Source organism: Crocodylus siamensis, chromosome 3 (assembly GCF_052110815.1).
Source record: "Crocodylus siamensis isolate JL-2025a chromosome 3, ASM5211081v1, whole genome shotgun sequence".
Taxonomy (NCBI): Eukaryota; Metazoa; Chordata; order Crocodylia; family Crocodylidae; genus Crocodylus; species Crocodylus siamensis.
In genome coordinates, this window is record NC_143397.1 from 60,188,225 (window position 1) to 60,211,451 (window position 23,227).

Below are 23,227 nucleotides of genomic sequence, written 5' to 3' on the forward strand. Positions count from 1 at the left end.
AAGTGCATTTCCGGTTTCACCGCTGGCTCGGCGATAGGCCACTGAGGGCAATGTGGTGCCCCCCCTCAGACTCATGAGGCACCAGCCACACATGTTTATGACCCATTGTTCTTTCCTGCAGTGCTGCAGCCTAGCTGGTCATTCCGAAGCCTGTATTTGTGTATGCAATTCTTCTGGCCTAAACACAAGAGTTGTACTTCATTTCATTTGACTGATTCCAAACCATTTCTCCAGCTTGTCTTCATATGCCAATTTCTGCACACAAATCATTGCACAAATGTTTGCAAAGCAGCTCATTCAGTCATCTGCAGGAAATACCACAGAAGGAGAGGCACAAAACCAGCTACGGAAAAGACCTCCATGGCATAAAAAATTGTTACCATAAAGGCTCCCCATTTTCTTTTCTTATACTGCACGAATAAACCACAGGTGGAGAGGCGGTATTCTCCCGTATTGGAGTATGACTCAGAGTTGTTCAGAGAGGAGAGGATGCCTGACTCTTGACTTCTAAAACAAATGCTCTGCTCCCAGCTTAGTAACAGCCTCGGATAACGTGTAGCCCAAGGAAATGCTACAAGGGCACACTGAAGGCGGACCTCATGAAAATGGATGCCGACTTCAAGAGCTGGGAGGAGTTGGCTGCTGAGTGACTCCAATGGCACTGCAACCTCAACCAACCAGCAGTCTGTTTCAAGGTCAAGCATCTCACCCTTGAAGCAGAGAAGAGAAAATGAAAGAACTAAAAGGAAAGAAATCCTAGCCCTCGACCTACTTTCCCTTACAGAAAGATGGGTCTGTGGCTCAAGGATTGGGCTTCATATCTAGGGGTTCCTTCCAGCCTTACTTCTCTTTGAAAACTTCTGAAGTCACCTTGAGATGCATCAATGAGTCGTGGCAGAGACTGTCTTTCAAGCGAGGGATTGCAGCCACTGTCCATTCAGGAAGGGTCTGAGTACTGGCTGCTGGGGGTGGGGGGAGAGAGGAAGGGACAGGTGGCCCCCAGCAGAGAGTGACAGGAAGTATGAAGTCTTTGGTGGGCAAGAGGCTCCGTGCCAAGTTGGGCAGCACTGTCTTGCGGCTGGCACCCACGTGCTGTGATGGCACCAGGTTGGCACAGTGCGGGCTGGCACAGAGCATGCAGACACTCCATGGGAACACAGCCCTGTGCTACCCCTGGGGCAGCCAGCGTCAGGCAGCTGGTACATGCCATGAACAGGCCTCAGCCCAGCACAAAGCTGGAAGGTGCTGCGGTCTAGGCCTGCCTGGTCCCCCCGCCCCCCCGCCAAGCACCTGCTTTTGCTGGGCACAAGTGCAGGGGCTACCCTGGTGGTTCGAGGAGGGGCACGGAGCACTGTCCCGCTTAGCCACTGGCCTATTGCCCTCCCCTCCTGGAACCGGCTCCTTCCCCACAACCCTGCCTAGTGGCAGAAGTTAGTACATTTTGCACCCCCTCCAAGTCATACTTCTCACCTATCTACCCGGGCGAGGAGTTTGTACAGTCCGCTCCCCCCCCGCTACCGGGAGGCATTGGTACAACCCCCGCCCTGCCTCCTACCTCTCCGCCTCTTGCGCTTGCAAGAAGTTGGTACAGTCCTCCCCCCCAGCTCTCGCGAGGCGTTGGTACAACCCTCCCCGCCCCCACCTCTGGCACGTGTGAGCGGTTGGTGGAGCCTGCCCTCCTCCTGCACAGTGCCGGAGTGGTTTGTCCCGCCTGTAGCATGCTGGGACCGGAGTGGGGGGGCTTCCTTCTCTTTCTCTCGCACTGTGTCGGTGGCGGATGCTGACGCGCGGGCTCTGGGGCTCCCCCCTCCCCCACCACACGTGCTCCGGTCTAACTGCCGGGGGTCTCCGCTGTCAGCTGCCCGCGCTTCTCCCTGCCTAGCGGGGGTGGCTACGGTAAGAGGGGCGGGGGGGGAGGCGGGTAACGGCCCCGCGTTCTTCTGCCTCGAGCGGCCGCGTCGGTTAAGCAGCCCCGGGCGCGCGGTACCGAGGCCTGGGCCCAAGTTCCGCGAGAACTGGCGTCTGGGCTCCACAGGCAGCTGCCGCCCGGCCCTGTTCTGTCCTGGGGGCGACCTTTTCTCTGGGGGCCGGCGGGCGGGCAAGCTCTCGTCCCGGTTCGGCGCCAAACGCCGTGGGGAAAGCGCCCGAGCACAACGTGCGGCGGAGCCGGGGCGCTCGTGGGTCTTGTTCTTGCCTTTTGTGTTGCCCATTCATTTTTGTTACTAATGACTGCGGTGTCAAAAAAGGCGTAAAGAAACCTCCTCCACAGTATCCCTCGGCACTGGGGGTGAGTCTCCTCTGCCATTTGGCTGTGGAAGGAACAGTTTTATTTTGTGAGGGTGTTTGAGGATCGTGTTGTAAGCCAGTCTGATCTGAAGTCCCTTTTAGCTCGGCAGACAACCTGCTTTGTTAATTGCTGCATTTACTCTACTGCAAGACAAGGTGCTTACTCCCCCCCCCCCCAGACCATGGAGAAAATGGGTTCATCTTAGGAGGACTGGCACCAGCACTGGATAGTCTGCTGCTCTCTGGTCCTGAGCTGATTGCCTTGAGTTGGGGACAGAAATTACATGTGAACCTGTTCTTAGTCACTTGTATGGGTTACATCTCTAATGCAACACAAGTTCAGTTCATGTAAACCAAAACTAATTTAAAATGAACCTGGATGGATGTAGTGTCAGGCTTAACTGATTTATGTTAAATCCAGTGGGCAGACTAGCCTTGACCCAAGCTGTCTGCTCCAGTGGAGTAGGGAGCTGTGCTTTAACACCACCTTCTCTGCCACCCCCCCGCCTTCCTGGCATGGGCCAGTGCAGGCAGGTGGCTGCATTTCCAGAATCAAAAGTGAATGTCTCTTCACTTGGTTATCTGTCTATGCAGTGTAGACTAACCTGCAAAGATTAAATTGATTCAATCTCAGGTTTTTTGACTGTTTGTATTTAACCTTGGTGCTCTGGCTCTCCACTGAGCTAGGGAGAGGCAGAGAAATCAGTGGGGAGCCAGAGAACAGTGAGAAACTTGGTGCACAGCCAGAAAGCTACAAGGGGAATTGGTGCTCTGGCTCTACTCTAGTTCTGGGCTGATTTCCCCCTCCCACTCCATGGTTCACTGCTTGACCTTATACTGCTCTTCAATTCCCTACTGAGCCAGGGAGCGATGAAGGACCCAGTGCAAAGCCACCGAGGAGCACAGCAGTTGGCAGGAGGCAGAGACCAGAGGGAGGTGGTATTGGGGGCAAGATAAAGGGGGTAAGCTTCCTCCCTGCTACTTGCCCCCTTGCTGCTGCTTTCCCTGCCACACCAGTGTGGATAAATTTAAGATGACTCTTCAATAACTTATTTACGTGGAAAATTATAAGAAACTTTGTCTTCCATGAATAGGATGATGGGGGAGGGAGTAGTCTTAAATTCAAAGTCATTGTGGATTCAGGTTAATATGGTAGGTCCTGTTATGTGTAGATAAATTTACACTTGCAGATTTTAATGTATTTCACATAGAACAAAACCTGAAGCTGTTTTCTGTTATCTTTAAGGATAATAGATTACATAATCCTATGGATGCAAATGACACATGCTACCTGGTACACAACTTGGATCTAATCTAAAGTGCTTGCTTTCTTTTCAGATTTGTGATTGCCAACTCAAGTGCAGAAGCAATCCCTCTAAGAAAAGAAAACTTCATAAGAAGTAAACAGGTATAAGTATTTAAAAAAAAAACCCCAATAATTAAACAAAATCATGGTGGTGACATGAATGTGTTGACAAGATTGTTATACAAAGAAATAAAGATTATATAATAATACACATTGTTGTATTCGAAGTTTTCTAAGTAACTGCATTTCAGATAAAAACATTTGCTGTAGTTCACTTGGTTCAACAGTGCAAGTAACAGATTCACATCAAAATATTTAAACTGGTGGTGAGGTGTCTATAGCTCTGCAGGTGGCATGAAAATTTGTATAGCAGTGAGAGGATATGCAAACCCTTCCTCGGCCTTCTGTTTGAAAATCTTTAATACACTGTCAAAGCTGCATGGCTTAATTCCACTTGAAAAACTGCATTGAATCACTGCTGTGCAGGAGACCAAATATTGCTTGTTGCATTAATCACAGGCTGCAAATTAAAACTGTAAAAGTCCAACTATAAAAAATATATGAAGTGTACAAGGCAGGGGTAATGGTTGGAATTTCTACCCCTCTTCGGAGTGGAGGCTTTACTTGCGTTGCTTTCTCTACATCATCAGAGTAATTGCTATAAACTTCAAGTATGATGACATCAAAATTGAACTATGAAGTCACCACTGAATACAGGCAACGGAGTAATGCTTTGACTACAAACTGGGCTCTATTTCTGGTTGCCTCAAGGGTGGGGCCTACATAGGAGGAATTAATTTCAGTGAACCACTGTGTATTCAATGTGATAGAAAGCTTGGGGGTTCTATTTAAGATTAAATTCTTGAAATGCATCCTCTGTGCATGATTCTTAGATCTTTGCACCTTAACTCAAGATTAGCAGAAGTAGCAGTTAAAAGTATTCTAGCCTTGAAATGTCTAGCTTTGTATTATTTACTTGCTGCCCTTCAGTGCTGTTGAGTCTAGACACCTCCCTCTTCATATTTTCTTCATTTATTTGGGAGGGAATAAGATGATACAAACCTTGTTCTTTTTCAAAATGCAAGTTGTTTCTGGGTCAGGAATTGTGGATAATATCTCTCCAGTGGAGACTCCAAAAATAGGATGGATCTCTCTTCCACCTATATGTGTGAAGCTATTATTCTGGTTCTTGTGGGAAGGGAGGGAACTGCATTAGCAAAGGATACCTGTCTTCAGGAGATGCAAATTACTGAATGCCTTTGCATCTGGTCCCCCTGATAACCAAGTTCCATAAAGCACAGAAAATAAAGGTATGGTCCTAATAGCCACATACTGCTTTCAGCTCCTGCAGGTTGTCAAAGCTAATCCTGTTAAGATTAAAAGGTAGTTCCTGCGATGTTTGTCTGCCTTTGTGCCTGATAAAATATAGTAAACCTGGTTGTTGCCACCTACCAGAATATTCAACATACAGGCATACCTCGGAGATATTGCGGGTTCGGTTCCAGACCACCACAATAAAGTGAGTCACGAATTTTTTGGTTTCCCAGTGCATATAAAAGTTATGTTTACACTATAATGTAGCCTATTAAGTGTGCAATTATGCATTATGTCTAAAAAAAACAATGTACATACCTTAATTAAAAATACTTTATTGCTAAAAAATGCTAACCATCATCTGAGCCTTCAGTGAGTCGTAATCTTTTTGCTGGTGGTGGGTCTTGCCTCAGTGTTGATGGCTGCTGACTGATCAGGGTGGTGGTTGCTGAAGGTTGGGGTGGCTGTGGCAATTTCTTAAAATAAGACAACAATGAAGTTTGCCACATCGATTGACTCTTCCTTTCATGAAAGATTTCTCTGTAGCATGCGATGCTGTTTGATAGCATTTTACCCACAGTAGAACTTCTTTCAAAATAAGTTCGCCGTCTTATATGGGCGCGGTTCGTGGCACCCCAAAACAGTTACAATAGTAACATCAAAGATCACAGATCACCATAACAAATATAATAATAATGAAAAGGTTTGAAATATTGCGAGAATTACCAAAATGTGACACAGACTCGAAGTGAGCAAATGCTGTTGGAAAAATGGCGCTGATGGACTTGCTCGACGCAGGGTTTCCACAAACCTTCAATTTGTAAAAAACACAATATCTGCAAAGTGCAATAAAGCGAAGCGCAATAAAACGAGGTATGCCTGTACACTGCATTTGTAGCATGTTGCAATTGGCTTAAATGGAGTTCCTTCATTCGTCATAAACAAACTGAGCACCTGAGATGAGCTAGGGACAGAAATTATGCACAAAATAGTATAAGTGATTGGAAACTGAATCAAACCTATAATACAACACAGGTTCAGGGCACATAAACCGCTTTCAGAATGGCCAAAACTGGTTTAGGATAAATGTGGCTGGATGTAGTATCGGATTTAACTGATTTAGGTTAAATTGGTTTATTGAACTTCTGTCCCAGATCCCCTCCAGTTTCAAGTTAACTCTCAGTCCTCTGGCATGCTTTTCACCTCCCCTACAAGTCCCTTGTGCAGGGTGTGCAGGTTAGCTTTGATCCAAGCTGTCGGCTCCAGCAGAGTGGGGAAGTGTGCTCTAGTGCCCTGAGCAGGCATGTGGCTGCATTTCCAGAATCAAAAATGAGTGCTCACTTCTCTGCTGGTTCAGTCTACACAGTTTAGACCCGGGGTGTCTAACCTTTTTGAATGTGGGGCCAGATCATGAACATTTTATCACCCAGTGGGCTGGCGAACCATATTCAAAGACCTCACAGGAAGCAGTATCACATCACCCCCCTGAAACGGAAGTATAGTATTTACTTTTGTTTCCCGTTGCAGCGCCTCAGGCCTCAGAAAACAGCTTGGAGGGCCACATGTTGGACAAGCTTGGTTTAGACTAACCTGTGAAGATTGAATCAACTTAGCCTTGGGTTTTATGACTGTTTACATAGCCAATGTGCAGTAACTTGGGTCTGTTGGAAACTGAAATTAGACCCATGTTTCTGCTGCCTCTTGCCGTGTTTATATTTTTGAAAATGGTTGGAGGAAACCCCATGAGATTTAGGATATTTTATGTAGTACTGACAAATTTGGCAGCTGCTTTTGAACCCGTATTCCAGTGACCTTGAGTTCTTTACATAGTGCTTCTTACATGTAGTGTCTTCCCTGGTGGTTATTTGAGCTGCTAATATGAGGCCCTGGCTGATTCCACCTCAGCAACTGGGCTATAGAATCTTTTAAGATAATTCTTCCAGGTGCTACAGGTATGGTATCCCACCTTAAGTTGGATTCTGCCAAAAATGTATCTGTGAATATACCTGTCTTTGCATTTTTTATCCTCTCTCACAGTAGGCTAAAATTGATAATGTTAACTCTTCCTCTTGCCACTGGCTTGCTTGACAGTGCTATTAGTAAGAACTCTATACTTATCAGCAAGGATCAGGGTTTTCAGTTTCCTGCAAAAAACATGGGCTTTTCCCCTTATGCAGACAGCTCTCCACAGGTTGAGAGAGTTCCAGCGTACAAGGAGCTGCTTGTAAAAAGGGCACACAACCCTAAACCCCATCTGTTGGGGGTGGGGCCTGAGAATCTCAGACCACCTAGCTCTGGCTCAGACTCACTTTGTGTCCTCCAGCCTTTGGGGTAAGCAGGGTCTGAGGGTGGGGGTCAGCTGGGGGTCCCCCCCCTCCAGCATGGAACTGTGGAGCAGGAATGAGGAATGCCAGTGGGGGCAGGGGGAAGAGGAGAGGCCCTGCAGGAAGAGCTGGCAGGGGGGCATGGCAGGGTTGTGTGGGTGGGCAGCTTGGGCCATGTGGGGAGGCAGGGGGAACCACCACCTCCCTGCTCCAATGGGAGGTAGCAACAGCCCCCAGCCCCATCCCCCAAATCCAGAGAGGTGGCCAGAGTGGTCCCAGCTGTGCCCTTTCCACCTAATCTACCCTGAGGGGCTGCCTAGGGACTTCACAACCCACCCTCTCCCAGCCAGAGAGCCTGCCCCAAGCCTTCTGCCCCTTTACAGTTCCTGCAGATATGTCCCCAGCCTCCCATTGCTCTACAGACCCTAGGAGCTTGCTTGCCCCCCTTCCTTTCCATACTTTACATGCTAAAACTGCATCAAGTGTTAAGCAAGCTTTGGAAATGGGCATTTGGAACTAGATGATCTGAAACATAAGTGGCTGTAAGAATAAGAGTGCACTAACTGAGACTGCAGTAGTATTTATTTACAGCTGTTTACCTATGTTTAACTCCATTCTCTGTTAATCAATAATATAGACTAAAGGAGCCAAAGAGGGGGGAAAAAAGCGCAATAGAAATTGCAAGTTCAGAGACAAACCTGAGGATTCGGATTCGTGATAGAGCAGTGAGGCGTGTCTTTGTGGTAGCAGTGAGTATGTCATTTTATCTTTGTGTGTCTTCATGTGAGCCAGTAGTTTTTACAGTTTAAAAAATTGTTAGAGACAGTTTAAATGAAGGCTGAACCAATCACCTCAGTCTGCCTAGTGAGGTAACTGATTATCTCCATTTAACCAGGGACCCTGATCTAACCAGTGACACATCTAACTGGTGGCCCCAGCAATTTTTATTTTGCAGCTTGCGGTTCAGTAGAGAAGCTTGTGAACTCTCCAGCACTAGAAGTGTTTTAAAAAGAAGTTGGTCAGCCACTGGTTGGGGATGTGTCAGTGCTGCCAAGACTTAAGTCCCAGAGGGTCCTGGCTACAGGGTCTTGCCCCTGTGGCTTAGGGTCAGACTGATGCTGCACTGGGGTCAGGAATGAATTTTCCCCTGGTCAGACTGGTGCAGATTGGGCAGGGTTTAGTCTTCCTTTACAGCAGTGGCATGGCCTCTGCCTGGGATCTCACTACAGCTGCTGAGGGTCTGCACCACAGGTAGTGCCAGCTGGGACCCACCACAGGGTGAGCCCCACAGGTAGCGCCAGCTGGCACCCAGTAGCCTGGCAGTCCTGTGTTGCCCCCAGGTCCCTGCCCTTGTGTTTCAGGGCTTGCACAGCTTGTTTTAGAGTGGGAAGGTTTCCCACCTTTTCTTGGAACTAGGAAGTCCTTTTTTTCCCCTTATCTCCAACAAAATTGCAGGGCTTGCTTGCTTTTTTCCACATTTTCCATTAAAAAAAATGCAGTCGCAAATTGAGTTGGTCCCTGTGTTTTGATGCATCTCACATTTTACTTCAGCCTCCGGACATCGCATCCAAGTTTAGAAAAGATGCCAAAGACCGCAAAAGTCACCCCTAAAGACCGTGTTGCTCAGTTTGGCAAAGATAAATTTCACACTGATGGTACTGTGCTGTTCTGCACTGCATGCAACAAAGCTGTAGATCATGTTCGAAAGCAGACAATTGTAGAACACATGGAAAGCGCTAAGCATAAACATAATGAAAAGAGACGAAGAGAAGATGCTGAAACAGCAGGGCCATCAACAGTAAAGAAACAATGTACTGACACTACAGCATTCCCACATTCCTCAGTTGCCAAAGACCACCGTGACACTGTCACTTTGGATTTTGTTCGAATGTGTTTACAAGCAGACCTTCCTCTGCAAAAAATGGATTTACCTGTTGTCAGGGATTTTTTGAACAAACACGTCGAGGGAGGCAGTGCCATTCCCAAGTTAGATCAGTTGTATTCCCACCTACCACCTCTTTTTGAAGAGGAAAAACAGCGTCTTATTAATGACTTTGAGGGAAACTTCATTGCTGTGGTCACCAATGAAACAATCGACTTTGAAAATAAACCAGTTTTCAACATTTTATTTCAGGTGCTCAGGGTACGCCCTCCTAGGCATGTGGACATTCCTGCACCGCAGCTGGTAAAGACCGTGTACCTGGGGAATGTTGATCATGCCACCATTTCACAAGCCTTGATTTCTTGTATGGTGGAATTCAGCATCCCGCTTGAGCGAATACTAGCATTTGTTACAGACGGTGCAAGCTACATGGCAAACGCTTGGAATGCTGTGCTTTGCAATCTGTGGTCAAACTGTGTACATATTCGTTGCTATGCACATGTAGTTGCTTTAGCAGGAAATACTTGGCGAGATACCTTCAAGCAAGTGGATCGCTTTGTTGCTTTGATGAAGACACTTTTAGTGAAAGCTCCAGCTCGTCGTGCACGGTTCTTGAGATACCTGAAGGAACAGAGTGTTGATTCACCAGCACTTCCACCTGAACCAGTTGTGACCAGGTGGAATACATGGTTCAATTGTGTAAAGTACCATGCACAGCACTACAAGCTGTACCATGGGTTTGTAGATCATGAACGAACAGAACAAGGGGATACATCTGTTCTGCGGGAACTAGCTAGCTTGTTAGTGGTAGAAGACCTACACACTGACCTTAAGTATATTGCAGAGAACTGTGGACGTCTGGTGACAGCACTGGACATTTTACAGTCTCAAAAACGCCAAATACACAAAGTGTACAACACTGTCCTAGATTTAATTTCATGGCTGGAGCATCTTGCATCATCAGCTGATAATGGGAAAGGGTCCACAGCTGCTCAATGTGCTGCTGATAAACTGAGACAATACAATGTAAAAAATAAACAGCCAGCAGTTGATTTTCTCCGTGCTGTTCGTGCACTGGATCCTAAACAAATTGGTGCTGTTTATACAGATTATGAAACTGTGAAACAGGCATTAAAGCTGCCCAATGAATGCAACATGGAATGGCCAGTGTATTTAGGGATTGTCAAAGATGGGTTTGCAGACATTGAGGATCCCATTCAGTTCTGGATGGCTGTTGAAGATCGCATTCCCAACCTGGCAAAATATGCAATGGTTCTTCTCCAACTGACTGTAAATTCATCTGATGTGGAAGGAAGTTTCAGCAAATTTGGGGTTCTTTTCAGTGCTCAGCACCAATGCTTGAAAGATGAAAATGTGGCTGGAATGCTGCAACTCACTGAGGACCCCACAAGAGCAGCTGACAGCGCAGCAAGGTCTGACACACTCCAGCAGCTCACCGAGGATCCCCCAGAAGCAGCTGCCATCGCAGCAAAGACTGACACACTCCAACAGCTTACTGAGGACCCCCCAGGAGCAGCTCATGTTGCAGAAAAGACTGGTACACCCCAACAGCTCACTGAGGACCTCCTAGAAGCAGCTTTCATCGCAGCAAGGACCAGCACACTCCAGGAGCTCACCGAGGAGCACAGGAGCAGCTTACATTGCAACAAGGACCAGCGCACCCCAGCAGCACACTTCAGCAACTCACAGAGGAACCGACCCATGGAGCAGCTTACAGGGTTCCCTGGTGTGGCCCCCTTATCCAGCCAGTTAGGGTGAGACAGGTATAGATTGGTGGGAGGTTCACCCAAAGCAAGAAGCCTCAGAGCCCAAGTCCTGGGCTGCCTGGGCTTCATAGAAGCTCCCCAATGGGTGGGGTGTGGCAGGGCACTCTGGGCACACCTACTTTAGAAGCCAGTCAGGCTGCAGGAGCCAAGATATGGGGAAAGATCTGGCAATCAGCCCAGTCATGTGCCCCTCTAGGGGTGGGGCCAGCCAGAAGCCAGAGCAGGCAATCTGCTGCTGGCCATGTAATATTTGGTGGAATGTAGATGGCACTGTAGGGGAGGGGGCGGTCCCAGTAGGGGCAGGGGGCCCTTGGAATGAGTGCATGACCACAGGAGGGCTGAGAAGAACAGAGCACCCAGGTGGGGCTAGACTATAGAACGTAAGGCTTAAAGTTTAAAAAAAAACTTTAAGCTGTACTTTGTGTTTCTTTTCCCTTTGTCCTGTAATAAATCTCTCTCATTGGGGCACTGCTTACAAGGGGGAAGTTTGTTCATTCAGGACACCCCAGTTTAAATCTAGTTATCCCAGGTTTCTGCATGGGGACTCAAGCAGAAGCTAAACTTGAACCTGGCCCTTACTGATGCCAACAGACGCAGGGAGCAGAACAGCAGGGGCTGGCACTGCTCAGAGCTACAAAGCAGTAGGGGACAGCTGCAGCTGGACCCGTGGCCTGGTAGAGTGTGGGGGAAGCTGCTGCTGGGAGGGAGTGGGCAGGAGCTGTGGGCACTAGGAGGACTGTGGCTTGGAAGTAAGGGGCAGGGCACCAGCATGTCAGGGCTGTTCAGTGCTACAAAGCAGCGGGGAGGGGGGTTGGTATGACAGCTGCAGCTGGACCCATGTCCTGGTGAGTGAAAGGGGCAGGGGAAGCTCTGACTTTTCATGATAAAAAATGCCAAAATATATAGGTATTATTTATTTTATTATAATGATTGAGGCACTGGCAGGCTTCCAAATTGCTTTAAAATTGTAAATGTATCAGTAAAACATTGTGTTCAACTGACACCTCTATATATAGTGGTGTTCCATTTTAATTGTAGAAAAATGCAGATATGGGGTGGGGGGTGTTATTTGGGAGAATTTTGGATTTTTTAACAGAAAACCAGGACTACTGCTTATCAGTGCCTGATTGGCTCTCTTGATATAGTGACTTGGAACTGGCCATCATGTAATCATACACCTTTTATGGGATTATGTGCTTTTACTTTTAATTGGTTGTTCCTAGTGTTATCTTAATGACTGATTCCATTAAATAGTTCTGGAAACTTTAGTCCCTAAAAAGCCAATAGGCATGGGATGTATGTCACTTCTTCCTCAGCTGCCCAAGGAAAATTTTACAAGGCAAGAAGGGGTGTAGAGTCAGAGTCCAGAGTTTTTCCTTTCTTTTGCTGACAATCTGCTTTCTGGCCTACAGTCTTAATGTAGGTGGTGAAGGAACAAAATAGAAGGAGGAAAAGATTTCAGCAGTTATTTAAAAACATATCACAAACGAAATGGATAAGGAAAAACTTGTTTTAAGGAGGTAAGTGTCGTTGGGCAGCTTGATTTAGGAAAAGCATAAAGTGGGTGACTTTAATTAAGGAGTAGACCAATAACAAAGCAAAATATATTGATAAAAAGACTGCATCTAAGAACAAACAAAAGGTGGCAGTTACAGCCACCCTGCGCTCCTTGTTCCTAGCACTTGCTCCACAGAAGGGGGTTCCTGGTGTCTTTAAAACAGGCCATGAATCCCAACTTGAGAGGAGATTTTCAGTTTTTTAGCTGAAGATAAGATTGATTTAGCTATTTTCAAAGGTCAAAATCTGAGATATAAGCTTTCATAAGCAAAAGGCCATAATTACTTCATTGTATTCATAGTTATTAATACCAGCAAGCCACAGTGACTTCTTCAATCCAGGTAGACTTGATGGAGGCTTAGTATAATAAATGAAAGCAAACTGTGTTGATTAGTGGATGACCAATGACATTTTCTTCCTGAGAACAAAATGTTTTTAGGAATGCTTGGGTGCATCTATACATGCATTAACATGCTTTAGGTACTGCACAGTAAATCTTGTACATTGTTAGGTACTAAGAAAATGTGCATTTGTACACATGCTTGCGCCATGGCACTGGGCACTTCTAAAAATGCTCAGTGCTGTGGCACATACAATTGCATAAGCAGCAAAATGTGTGTCAGTGATAAGAAAATGGCGGCATGCTTTTCAACTAAAACACAGGAGGTGTTTTAGTTCAAAAGTGCATCGTTGCCATTTTCTGTGTGCTGATGCGCATTTCGCTGCTTATACAACTAACTGCACACAAAGCAGCGGAGTGCATGTTGGCTCACATGCAGAGCAGACTCAATTAATCAAATCTGCTCTGACCCACAAGATCTCCAGCACATCATGAGACAAAAAGGTATGTGTATAAATGACCCTGGTTTTTAAGTGACAATGTACATTAGTCTTTTAATATGCATTAAAGTGTTACTAAAAAAAAATTCTATTTAGTTAATGCATATTAAAATAAGTTAATGTGCATTAAAGCGCATGTGTATGTGTGCCCACCATTGACTGGCCAGAAAACTTAATGATATCAGTAAGTAAAGTAGTATGTATGCTGTGTGTTAATTGTGTTCTGGTTTCCCCTGCCCCTGCCCTTTGATCATCAAAATAGGAGTATGTAAGGTCTCATGACTAAAGGCTTCACAGTTGGTAGATCTTTTTTTTTTTAAACAGAATCCTTTGGCATTTTTTTTATTGATAATTTATCAAAATCTCTTGTAAAAATATATCAGTTTAAACTAACCTTTTATTAGGAAAGGTATATTGCATCAAGGCAAGAGCTCTGGCCAATACCAGGGAGGCATCCATCCCAAAATAGGTACATGACAAAAATCACTTCAAGTGTTCTGTGATAATGTGTTCAATTTATCAGGATCAAACCCACTCAATAAAAATAAGTAATTGCTTGTAATAGTTATTCATCATTGTCCTTTACATTGTGGAAAATCTCTCTCATTTTCCAGCTGCAGGGGGTAGCATTTTTTAACTGGGAAACTATTACTTCCCATCACAGTAGTATGCAAGGGCAGATGCAAGTTTTTGTAGAACTATGTTCCATGCCCAAGATTAAAGTAGGAAGGCATAGGTTTTTTTCTTCCAGTGAGGTTAAGTACACAGTTTACAAACAAATAATCTAAACAAGACTTGAGAGTTAATAGTAATTTAAAAAATGATCAGTCTCGAGTCAGCCCTGCCTCCTCAGTCTGACCTTAGAGCTGTTGTACATGTTGCATTACAGCTCTTATCAACATAATTAAGCACATAGGAATATTTGTCTTGGAAAGAGGAAGTTTCATTCCACTGAGTGAGTCTGGTAGGAAGGAAGTAATAGGTGAGGTAAGCTATGTTTTAGGGAGCTTACATGTTCTTGGGCAGCTTGTTTATGAAAAGTTATATAGTAGGTGGGAGTGGTGCTTCTCGGTTCCTTTTAAATCAGTAAAGGAAGTTCTATAATAAATATACATAATGGTTCTAAAAGCACTCACAGATGCTACTTTCAGTTTCTGCACTGTACTCTGAAACTATATTACCAAGATGATTTCAGCTGGTCTCACAAAAGTGTGACTAGATGTAATCTTCAGATTAGTCCAGTGAATTTATAAATTCTTTTATGCACTACAAATAAAACACACAACATGCAACCATGAAGTGCCCTAACATTCAACAGTTTTACTTGATTTTAAATAACTTGGACACAAGTACTGACACTGACAACTATTAGTCAAACTCAAAGCACATAGTAGTTTCTTGGATAATAATTAACTTAATTTACATAAAGTATATGCTTTACTCTCTGAGTTTATGCATGTGTTTTAAAATAACCGTCTTTATAACTAACTGTAAAATAAACAAGATTCCTGAAATAATGAGGGAGCTTAAAATTCACTCCATCTTAAATAGCTTTGGACAATAACTGTACAAAGATACCTGGATTATTTGGAAAAAAAGTTCAGATTTTTGGGACCAGCAGGTTGCAGTAAAATGAGGTTAGCTTAAGAAAGAGTTAAAGATGGGGACTCTGAACAAGAGGTGCATGGATATGGATGAGACATAAGGTTAGTTCACAGAGAAGAGACCAGCCACTGAGTTTGAACGTGGCTGGAATCAGGGACAGGCAGCAGGAGTTGATTTAAGGTAGACAACTTTTTATTAGGTATTACCTACAACTTGGCAAGCAGCAAGGGCAGTGGTGTTAAACTGATGGGTGAGTAAAAGTGGAATATAAAGATAAATAAAAACAGTTTCTCATCACAAAATGCTTTATAAAAGAAGTCAGTATTATCCCTGTCTGCAAGATGGGGAAAATTGAGGCACAGTGAAGTGAAAATACTTGCCCAAGGCCAGCCAGTAGGTAAGTGCCAGGAACAGAACTAAGGTCTCAGTTTTAGTCCTGTACTGTACTCTTATCTACCAGCCTAGTCTGTGAAGCAGCACTACCATCAGTGTTTTTGGCAAGCCTTATAGCACCTCTGAATAAAGGTCCTTTGAACTCCTAGGTGAGTTGAAGGAAATGCCCATGTTAATGATAACCAACTGAGGTAAAACAACTTAATGACTGGAGGAATTCTTACTGTATGTTAAGATACTCCTGTGGTTTTACAAAATCTTGCTCACTTTTGGCACTCAGAACAAACTTGATAATTTTTTTCAGTACATGTATTTGAATATGTGGATTATTCTCAGTTTAACTGGTACACAATTATTAACGTTTTGTTTTAAATAATGATTTGCATGTCTAATTATACTATGTGTAGAAAAATAGGTTGTTTACAAACCTTATTGTCCCACTGGAAATAAGACCAGGAGTTTTAAACTTAGGGCCTCGCTATTAACTTTCCCAAAAATGCTGCTAGCTACATTAACAAAGTTGGCAAGATGTGGAATTTGTGTTTCAATATGTGAATCAGAGAAGATGGTTGAGAATTGGAGGCTTAGTGTATTGGTCATGGACAAATAGACAAGATTTCCTCATTAATTAAGGGAAAAGACAGCCAGCACTGAAAGTAAACTAGGTATTAAAGGATTATTTAAAAATAGGAGCTAGGACTAAGATAGCAGCTGCTGAGTAATAGCCATGCTACACAGTAAGACTGTTAGGTTCATTAGAATCATGAGTGAATCTACTTCCAGATAGATAAAAGGTACACAAAATAATGCAAATGAGAACTGAACCCTCTGACTAAAGAATCATAAATGGAGACGTTGGGGGATGCAGGTTACCGATTTCAGAGACACTGGAAATAAGCAAAAATGCCACAATTTCTGGCTCTAATTCCTGAGATGCTATACAAAACTTGTAGACAGACTACTTAATACAGGAAAAACATCAGGTCAGTTGTATAGGAATAGCTTTATCCATTGCATTTCCTGCTACTCTTCAGAAAATGTTGACACAAAGTTCAGATTATAAGAACATATACTGTATAGCAGGGATGGGCCAGCCTGTGAGGTGGATGCCACTAGTAGCATGCGGCACATCAAGGAAGGCATAGGCAGCACTGTGGCAGATAGGGCAGGAAGCAAAGCAGCGAAACTGGACAGGGATCACAGGGAAGGAAGCAGAAGGCAGATTAGGCAGGGGAAGGGGATCAAAATAGCATTTGGGGAAGGTATAGGGCACTTGTGGCATACCTGTCAAAAATACTGACCACTGCTCTACAGGAAAAGGTGCTTTCTACAAGGGCATCTCTGTGGCAAAGAAACCAGAAAGTTGAGAAAGATCATGGAAGCAACAAAACAGGCAAATGCAACATCAAGAGGCAGCTTGGAACAGCTTACTATGAAAAGAGATTTTGATTTAAGGTGCCTTCCCAAACCAACTGTCATTTCTGTTGCTCAGAATTAAGTGGGTAGTCATGATTTTTGATATCCTTGGTCTTCAAGGGGTGACACTACAACACACTGCTTCAGTAGGAAAGGTGGGGTTTTTTAAAGTTTACCCTATAGATAAGGCCCTTATAGTATAACAAGGAGCAATGATCGATGCCATCTGTCACATGGAATCAGTCACATGGAAATACTGCTTAAAATTAGCAGTTAAACGGGTTTAAACTATTTGGACTACATTTAAAAGACATGTTTTGTCTTTAATTCTTTTTGAATACCAATCTGAATGCTGTTATTACAGCATAAAGAAATTGCAGGGAAACTAATAAATTTTCTAACACTAATCATCTTTGTTGCTTACTGGTTGTGAAGCTGTAGAGCTGTCAAAAGTATGAGAAAAACCAGTAACAGATTAGACTAACTGGGAACTGTTGGGGTGGGAATTGTGCCTTTGTGTCTGTTGGACAGCTCCAGCAAATCAACCTAATCCTAAATGCTCCACTGGATTGCAGCAGAATGCAAATACATTCAGGGCTGAATGGCATTCCTCCAAGCACTGTAAAAGTTCTAAAGAATGTAAAACCTAAAAATGTTAAAGCAAATTGACAAATGGGATTCCTTCCCCTCGCCCCCTTATGGAAAGTTTCAGTTTTTTAAAACAGAATATTCGCATTAAAAAAAATTCAAACTGACGAGGCCTCACAGTTGTTTGGATATCTCATACCAGTTTTCTTACGTATCAGGCTTGATAGTTAGAATACACTTCCCACAATGCACTACATTCTCCCATTTTGGTGAGTGGAGAGGATGTATTATTGGTATTCCGAGGAGGTGGCTGCATGAGGCCTGAGGCTGCAAGAGGAATATATGGGGGCAAGGGCCTGAGGCTGTAGGGGGCAGGCTGCTTGTCACCCTCATCACTCCCTTCCTGCTCCCCAATGCCTGACCCTCCACCACTGCTTTTCCTGCTGCAATGGTGATGGGGACAAATTTAAGATCCTCTTCCAATAATTAGATTCAATACATGGAAACTTACACGTCTTATAATTTCCCATGTAAAGAATTTAATTATTGGAGGGGTCATTTTGGATTCAGATTAGCAGAGTACATAATTGGATCTACAAGTTCACATGCGGTCTCACAGTGGTTTACATTAGGCCTATGTGAATAAGGAACTATAAGATTTGGAGATATTCAGATTGGCCAGGGAGAGGCAGGCACAGCCTGATGGATGGCTGCAGGTTCTCCCGTGGCTCCTTCAGCTGTGCCTGCCTCTCTCCAGGTGGAGGAAGCCATGGGAGAAGCCCCCATGGCTGCCCTACCTGGCCCCAGCCTAGTCCCAGCACTTTTTTTTAAAGCCCCGCACTCACCAGCTGCAGCTGCGATTGGGGCCTCTGGGCACTCATGGTAGAGCCCCCCCATGCAGTGCCCCCCCCCCCCCACCTGGCACCTGCCTCATGGTACAGGTGCAGTGTGGCTCAGCAGGACACTGCCCTGCTTGGCAATGGGCTGAACAATGCCAGGCTCTGGCTGACATGTGGAGCCTCCCCAGTTCCCAGTGTGCTGTGCCCTGCTGAGCCGTGCTGCAGACACACCACGGGGCAGCTGCCACGTGGGTGTCAAGCAGGGAGGAAGGGGAGAGGAGAGTGGCAATCCTCACTGCCCTGCACTGCACGGGGGGGGGGGGGGGGGGGCTGTGCCATGAGCCCTCAGAGGCCCCAGTTGTTGCTGCCAGAGCCAGAGTGCAGGGGGGAGGTTTGTTGTCTTTTTTGTTGTTGTCTTTTTTTAAGTGCCAGGAGGAGGATGGGACTGGGTAGGGCAGCCATGGGGGCATCTCTGGCTGTGCCTGCCTCTGCCCCAGTGGGGGAGCTATAGGGGGATATGCTGTATATATGGAAAAACTTAAGGAGATACAATAGAATGTAAATGGTGCACAAAAGGCCATTTAGGTATTCATTCACTCATTCAAAACAGACAACACATTTAAAATTGCTCAAAGCAGTCCATCATTACATAAGACAATTAACCTGTGGAATTTACTACCACAGGATAGTATTGAGAAAATTATCTTAGAAAGACCTAAATGTGGTATCAGCAGTTTATATGAACAATAATATTTGCTGTTGTGTTAGGCTAGAATACATATAAAGAGCAGTCAGTCAGTCTTTTTGCTTTAGGGCATTAGCTGATTCGTAGGTGGAATCTAAAAACCACTTCCTCCCTGTCATTGTATTGCACAATTGGCCAAGAACATTCTGAAGGGTTTTACCCTGTCCTTGAAGCATCTATCCATGGCCACTTTAGCTGACACAGTTGATTTGAAGACATGGTGACTGAATTAGATTAGACCATAGGTCAGTTGTGTTTTAACAGTTCTTTTGTTCCTCTTGTGGAAACGGAGTGTCAACACACCATTTGATACATCATTACAGTATTGTTCAGTTTCATAAAGACTTTTCTTTCCAGCTGTCTAAACAGTAGTAGTAGGCAACTGTTGATCCTCTGGATCATGGTGGATGCGTAAAAAGACTTGTCAGGTGCCTGACGAATAATCTCCTCAAAAACTTCTTAATCACCAAACCACCATAGCTAGCTCCAGTGATGAAAAAGGGTTTACTTTTGCAAAGAAGCAGCTTGGAGTTTTGAATATTCTAAGAAAATTACTGTCATTCCAGTTTATCTGTCTTCTCTTTCCTTACGCTAAAGAAACATTGTTCAGCTAACAAATATCAGAACTATTGTATAATTCCAGATTTCTAAGGAACAGAATCCATTCCACAGTTACGGCAGTCAAGTCTCTATCTTGAAGCGTGCTGCGTGTACAGTTTTTATTGTCTTTACACTGTGTCTTCCATCCAGGTTGATAGTGGATATCTGAGATTTTTCTTCAAGCAAGCTATCTTTGGACCCATTTCGCTTCTGAAGAGAACAAAGACAAGTAAAAATACACTTCTAAAAAACAAACAATTCAATGACAGCGCTTTTCTTCACAGCTTCCCTTCTTACAGTCCTAATCTCAGTACTGCACTGGGGTCTGCTGTCTGACTGTCTTGAGAGTCAAGTTGAAGACAGTGGGCACTCACATAGGGTCCAATCAGTGGTTCCTGAAACCTGATGTATTAAAAAGGGAACTGGCTAAATTATTTTTAATACTCAACTAAAAATGCTGTTATATTCTCCTTGTATGCTGACATCAAGAAAACAGAACTAACCATTAAACCAGTGGGACAATCGGATAAAAATGAACTACCAGAATTAGAGAGAATGAGATCTTGAGTACTTGCTTACTTTGAACATAGGTGATAAGGAAATTTAAGGATGTGACAAGCCCTGATTTTCATGCTTCCCCCTCAAGCACTGTGGAAACACAGCTACTGCTATTTATCTTTGATCATGGAAAATAACTGTCCTTTCCTTCTCCACTAAGCTAACATCCATCCACTTGCCATGCTAACATCCCAAGCTAACATCCACTTGCTATCTCTCCTTGTTGCACTCCTGTTATTTAGTTTATTCTGCACTGGCACTTTTCCATCTCCTTCCCTTCCCCCATCTGCCACTTGCCATGATTTGGATGGCTGTTCCATGATCAACCTAATGATTTGGTACCTGACCAAATACAAAATTAATTAGCAATTAATGATCCAACAGCATTTGTTTGGCTGATACTAGACACTGAAGCAGTGCTAACTCCTTCCAGGACCAAATGGCCTTGGATAAGAATAGGAAAACATGATGAATGCTTCAGCAGGAATTTTTTCCAGATAAATTTATTTCATTATTTTTAAAGGCTCAGTTCAACAAGCGTTCAGAACCAGGACCTAATTCCTAAAGCATTTCAATCCTCATTTCTACTGCCACCACCAACACCATGCATCAGCAAAATAAAAAGATAAGAAAATAGATCGCTAAGGAAGCAAGTGACTAATTAATCCACAAAAATAATAAAGCCAACTACACTTACCTAAGTGCATCCCACTTCCCTAAGTACTGTTAGAGTAGCAGAATTTCCCTTGAGTTCCTGTTGTGTTTCAGTGGAAAAGTCACCTGTACAGACAGTGATTTGGGGTAGCTCCCAGTCTTAAGACCAGAACCCTACGTAGAAAGCTGCTTTATTTTCCTGTGCGTTTAAATGATGTTGTTTGGTTTCCTTTAATATTCTAATTCTATAATAAATTCTTAGCAGCTGCCTGAATTTCATTTGCTTCTTATGCCAAAGTACAATTCTAATATAATAAAAGCCTTACTACTTCCATCTGTCTGTCCGTAATGCTCCGGGCCAACTGCACATGCGCAGCCGGGAGCCTTAGGGGACAGGCAGAAGTGGGTGGGGCCAAGCTGTGCCCCTGGAGGTGGGACCAGCCATGCAGGGGCATGGCTTGTGGCCAAGTGGAGAGGGCATGGTGCGTGGCCATGGCAGGGCCAGGGTGTGTGGCTGCAGGGTGCCACAAGGGAAGTGGTTGGGGGCACAGGCAGCACCCATAGAATACAGCATGCAGGGCAGGGCGCAGCCCCCTTCCTGCTCCCAGCAGCCACACCCCTCCCCCCCTAGGAGCACCAACACAGGAGGGGTGTGGTGCATAGTCACAGGGTACTACATTGGGAGCGGGCATGAGGGGCACATCCTGCCCTGAGGCTGCGTACTGCAGCCAGCGAACTGCCCACATCCCCCTGCCCACCCCTTGGGGCTGCCTTTGGCCACACACCCAGCCCCCCATGCACTACCTGCATGAGGGGTGCATACTACACAGCTGCAGGGTGCCATGTGGGGGGACCGCCCCACCCAATTGTTACACACTGCCTGTGTGTCATGTGCCCCTTCCCCGTGTGGCACCCTGTAGGGTGCTGCAAGGGGAGAGGGCAGGAGGTTGTGGGCAGTGTCTGCAGGCTGCAGCACCTGGCTATGGTGGGGTGTGCCCCCGAGTGGGGAGCACCTGCCTGGGTGCACGGCTGCAGGGTGCCACAAGGGCAGTGGGGAACAGGCAGTGTCCACCAAATGCAGCACGCAGGGCAGGGCACGTCTCCCATGCACACTCCCCATGCCGGGAGCACTGTGGGGGTGCGGGGGGCGGTGTGGCACATGGCTGGGTGTGTAGGGGTAGTGAGAATCCCAGAGATGTCCAATAGGAATGCAGTACCAAAACCATTCCGACCTGCTGTAGTCTTTCTGGGTTCTTGGCAAAAAAAGAGCTAAAGCTAAGAGCTGGCATTTTCTGAGGGGTGCCTTAAGTCTAAAAGGTTTGAGAAGGCATGGTGGAGGATGAGGGAATCATAAAAAAGAGCTGGAAGGGATATCAGGAGCTCATCTAGTCCAGTATTTCTCAACCTGTGGGTTGTGACCCAAAAGTGGCTCACAAGAGTATATCAAAAGAGTTGCGAACAAACTTTAAAAGCTTCTCTTTTAAAGGAGAAAAATGCAGGAAACTTTGGCTTTTCCCTTGCACGCTGGCAGAGTTCCAGCCTGCAAGGGGCTCCTTGGGCCCTCCCATGCCCCACCCTGTACCCCACACATGAGGGGGCTGAGGCCCAGGGGGGGCAGTGGGTCAGGAGTGAGGGGTATTGGGTCAGCACTGGCCACCGGTGTTTACAAATGGGTCCTGGTACAGAAAAGGTTGAGAACCACTGATCTAATCCAACTCCTTGCTTAAGGCAGGATCATCCCCACCCAAGCCCTCCTAGAAAACGATCTAACCTGCTTTTAATGTTAGTGTAAGCTAACATTAGGAAAATGTTAATTAAAAGTTTAGCAGCCACCTGGGCACAGGAACTTCCAAGTTGATCTTCCTATGGATAGAACAGACTTTCCAACCAGCCCTCCAAGCAGGGCCGTTCCCTAGGGGGAGGTGAATCGGGATGACCGCCCCAGGCCCCACGCTTTGGGGGGCCCCACGGAGCTGGACAGAATGGCTACAGCAACTGCACCACCACTGCCAGCTTCACGTCTGGCCACTCACTATCCCCCCACCCTCACCACCGATGGCAGCAGCAGCTTCTTTGCATCTGGGGCATGCAGGAGAAGGGTGGGGGTGGGGGTGGGGCCCCACACGGGCTCATTTGCCCCAGGCCCCACACCCTGCTCAGGTCAGCTCTGCTTCCAAATAATAGTAACTGCAATGTGATACATCATGTAATTCAGTGTACCTAGCAATTTGATTTGGGACTGTAAACATGAAGCGTATCTTTAAGCAGTTAAGGTCTACGTAATTTAAATTTCTTGAAGGATCTCAGTCAGCAGATATGCATGGAAAACAAAATATTGATTTTAAACAACACATTAGATTGGGCTTTTAATTTTTCCCCTCCACTTTTCAATATTGGTCTAGGGAATGTCACTAGGAAAATCTTCCGAATTGCCCATTTACCCACCTGCTGTGAAGCTGGGATGCTGGGACCTGGAGCATCTGAGGAACGAGTCACAGGCAATGGAGGCACAAGATCAATTTTAGCACTGGAA

The 23,227-nt window shown here is 45.3% G+C and overlaps 2 protein-coding genes and 1 non-coding gene across 7 annotated transcripts in view; 2 read left to right on the top strand and 1 right to left on the bottom strand.

Annotated features, from left to right (window-relative positions):
- Window positions 1-1,647: 1,647 nt before the first annotated feature.
- LOC149868315 (uncharacterized) lies at window positions 1,648-20,968 on the top strand. Of its 5 annotated transcripts, none has more exons than XR_016441221.1 (6): window positions 1,648-1,896; window positions 3,625-3,694; window positions 7,868-7,979; window positions 8,782-10,887; window positions 12,312-12,419; window positions 19,526-20,968. XR_016441221.1 is itself a non-coding variant. In XM_090038373.1 (5 exons), exons 4-5 carry the CDS (start codon window positions 8,813-8,815, stop codon window positions 19,578-19,580), a joined length of 2,130 nt encoding a protein of 709 aa, XP_089894499.1. In that variant the 5' UTR covers window positions 1,648-1,896; window positions 3,625-3,694; window positions 7,868-7,979; window positions 8,782-8,812; the 3' UTR covers window positions 19,581-20,968. The 5 variants fall into 5 exon arrangements, 3 of the variants coding, with proteins under 3 accessions (XP_089894499.1, XP_089894501.1, XP_089894500.1); XR_016441222.1 differs by having other exon boundaries at window positions 19,633-20,968; XM_090038373.1 differs by lacking the exon at window positions 12,312-12,419.
- Window positions 2,192-2,326, top strand: LOC149868316 (small nucleolar RNA SNORA13). The gene has a single exon (XR_016441548.1). It is a non-coding gene; the product is annotated as a small nucleolar RNA SNORA13 (small nucleolar RNA).
- The window catches only part of EPB41L4A (erythrocyte membrane protein band 4.1 like 4A), a 220,303-nt gene continuing 211,667 nt past the window's right edge, over window positions 14,592-23,227 (bottom strand). Inside the window, exons 22-23 of the mRNA XM_090038376.1 lie at window positions 23,140-23,221; window positions 14,592-19,692 (exon numbers count right to left, since the gene is read on the bottom strand). Of these exons, the coding sequence (XP_089894502.1) occupies window positions 19,564-19,692; window positions 23,140-23,221 (211 nt within the window). The 3' untranslated portion in view covers window positions 14,592-19,563. The remainder of the gene's footprint in view (window positions 19,693-23,139; window positions 23,222-23,227) is intronic.

Coding starts and splice junctions, on each gene's coding strand:
- LOC149868315 (XM_090038373.1), top strand. CDS start 8,813: ATGCCAAAGACCGCAAAAGTCACCCCTAAAGACCGTGTTGCTCAGTTT. Junction 10,888..19,525: donor CCCTTATCCAGCCAGTTAGG/GTGAGACAGGTA, acceptor GTATAATTCCAG/ATTTCTAAGGAACAGAATCC.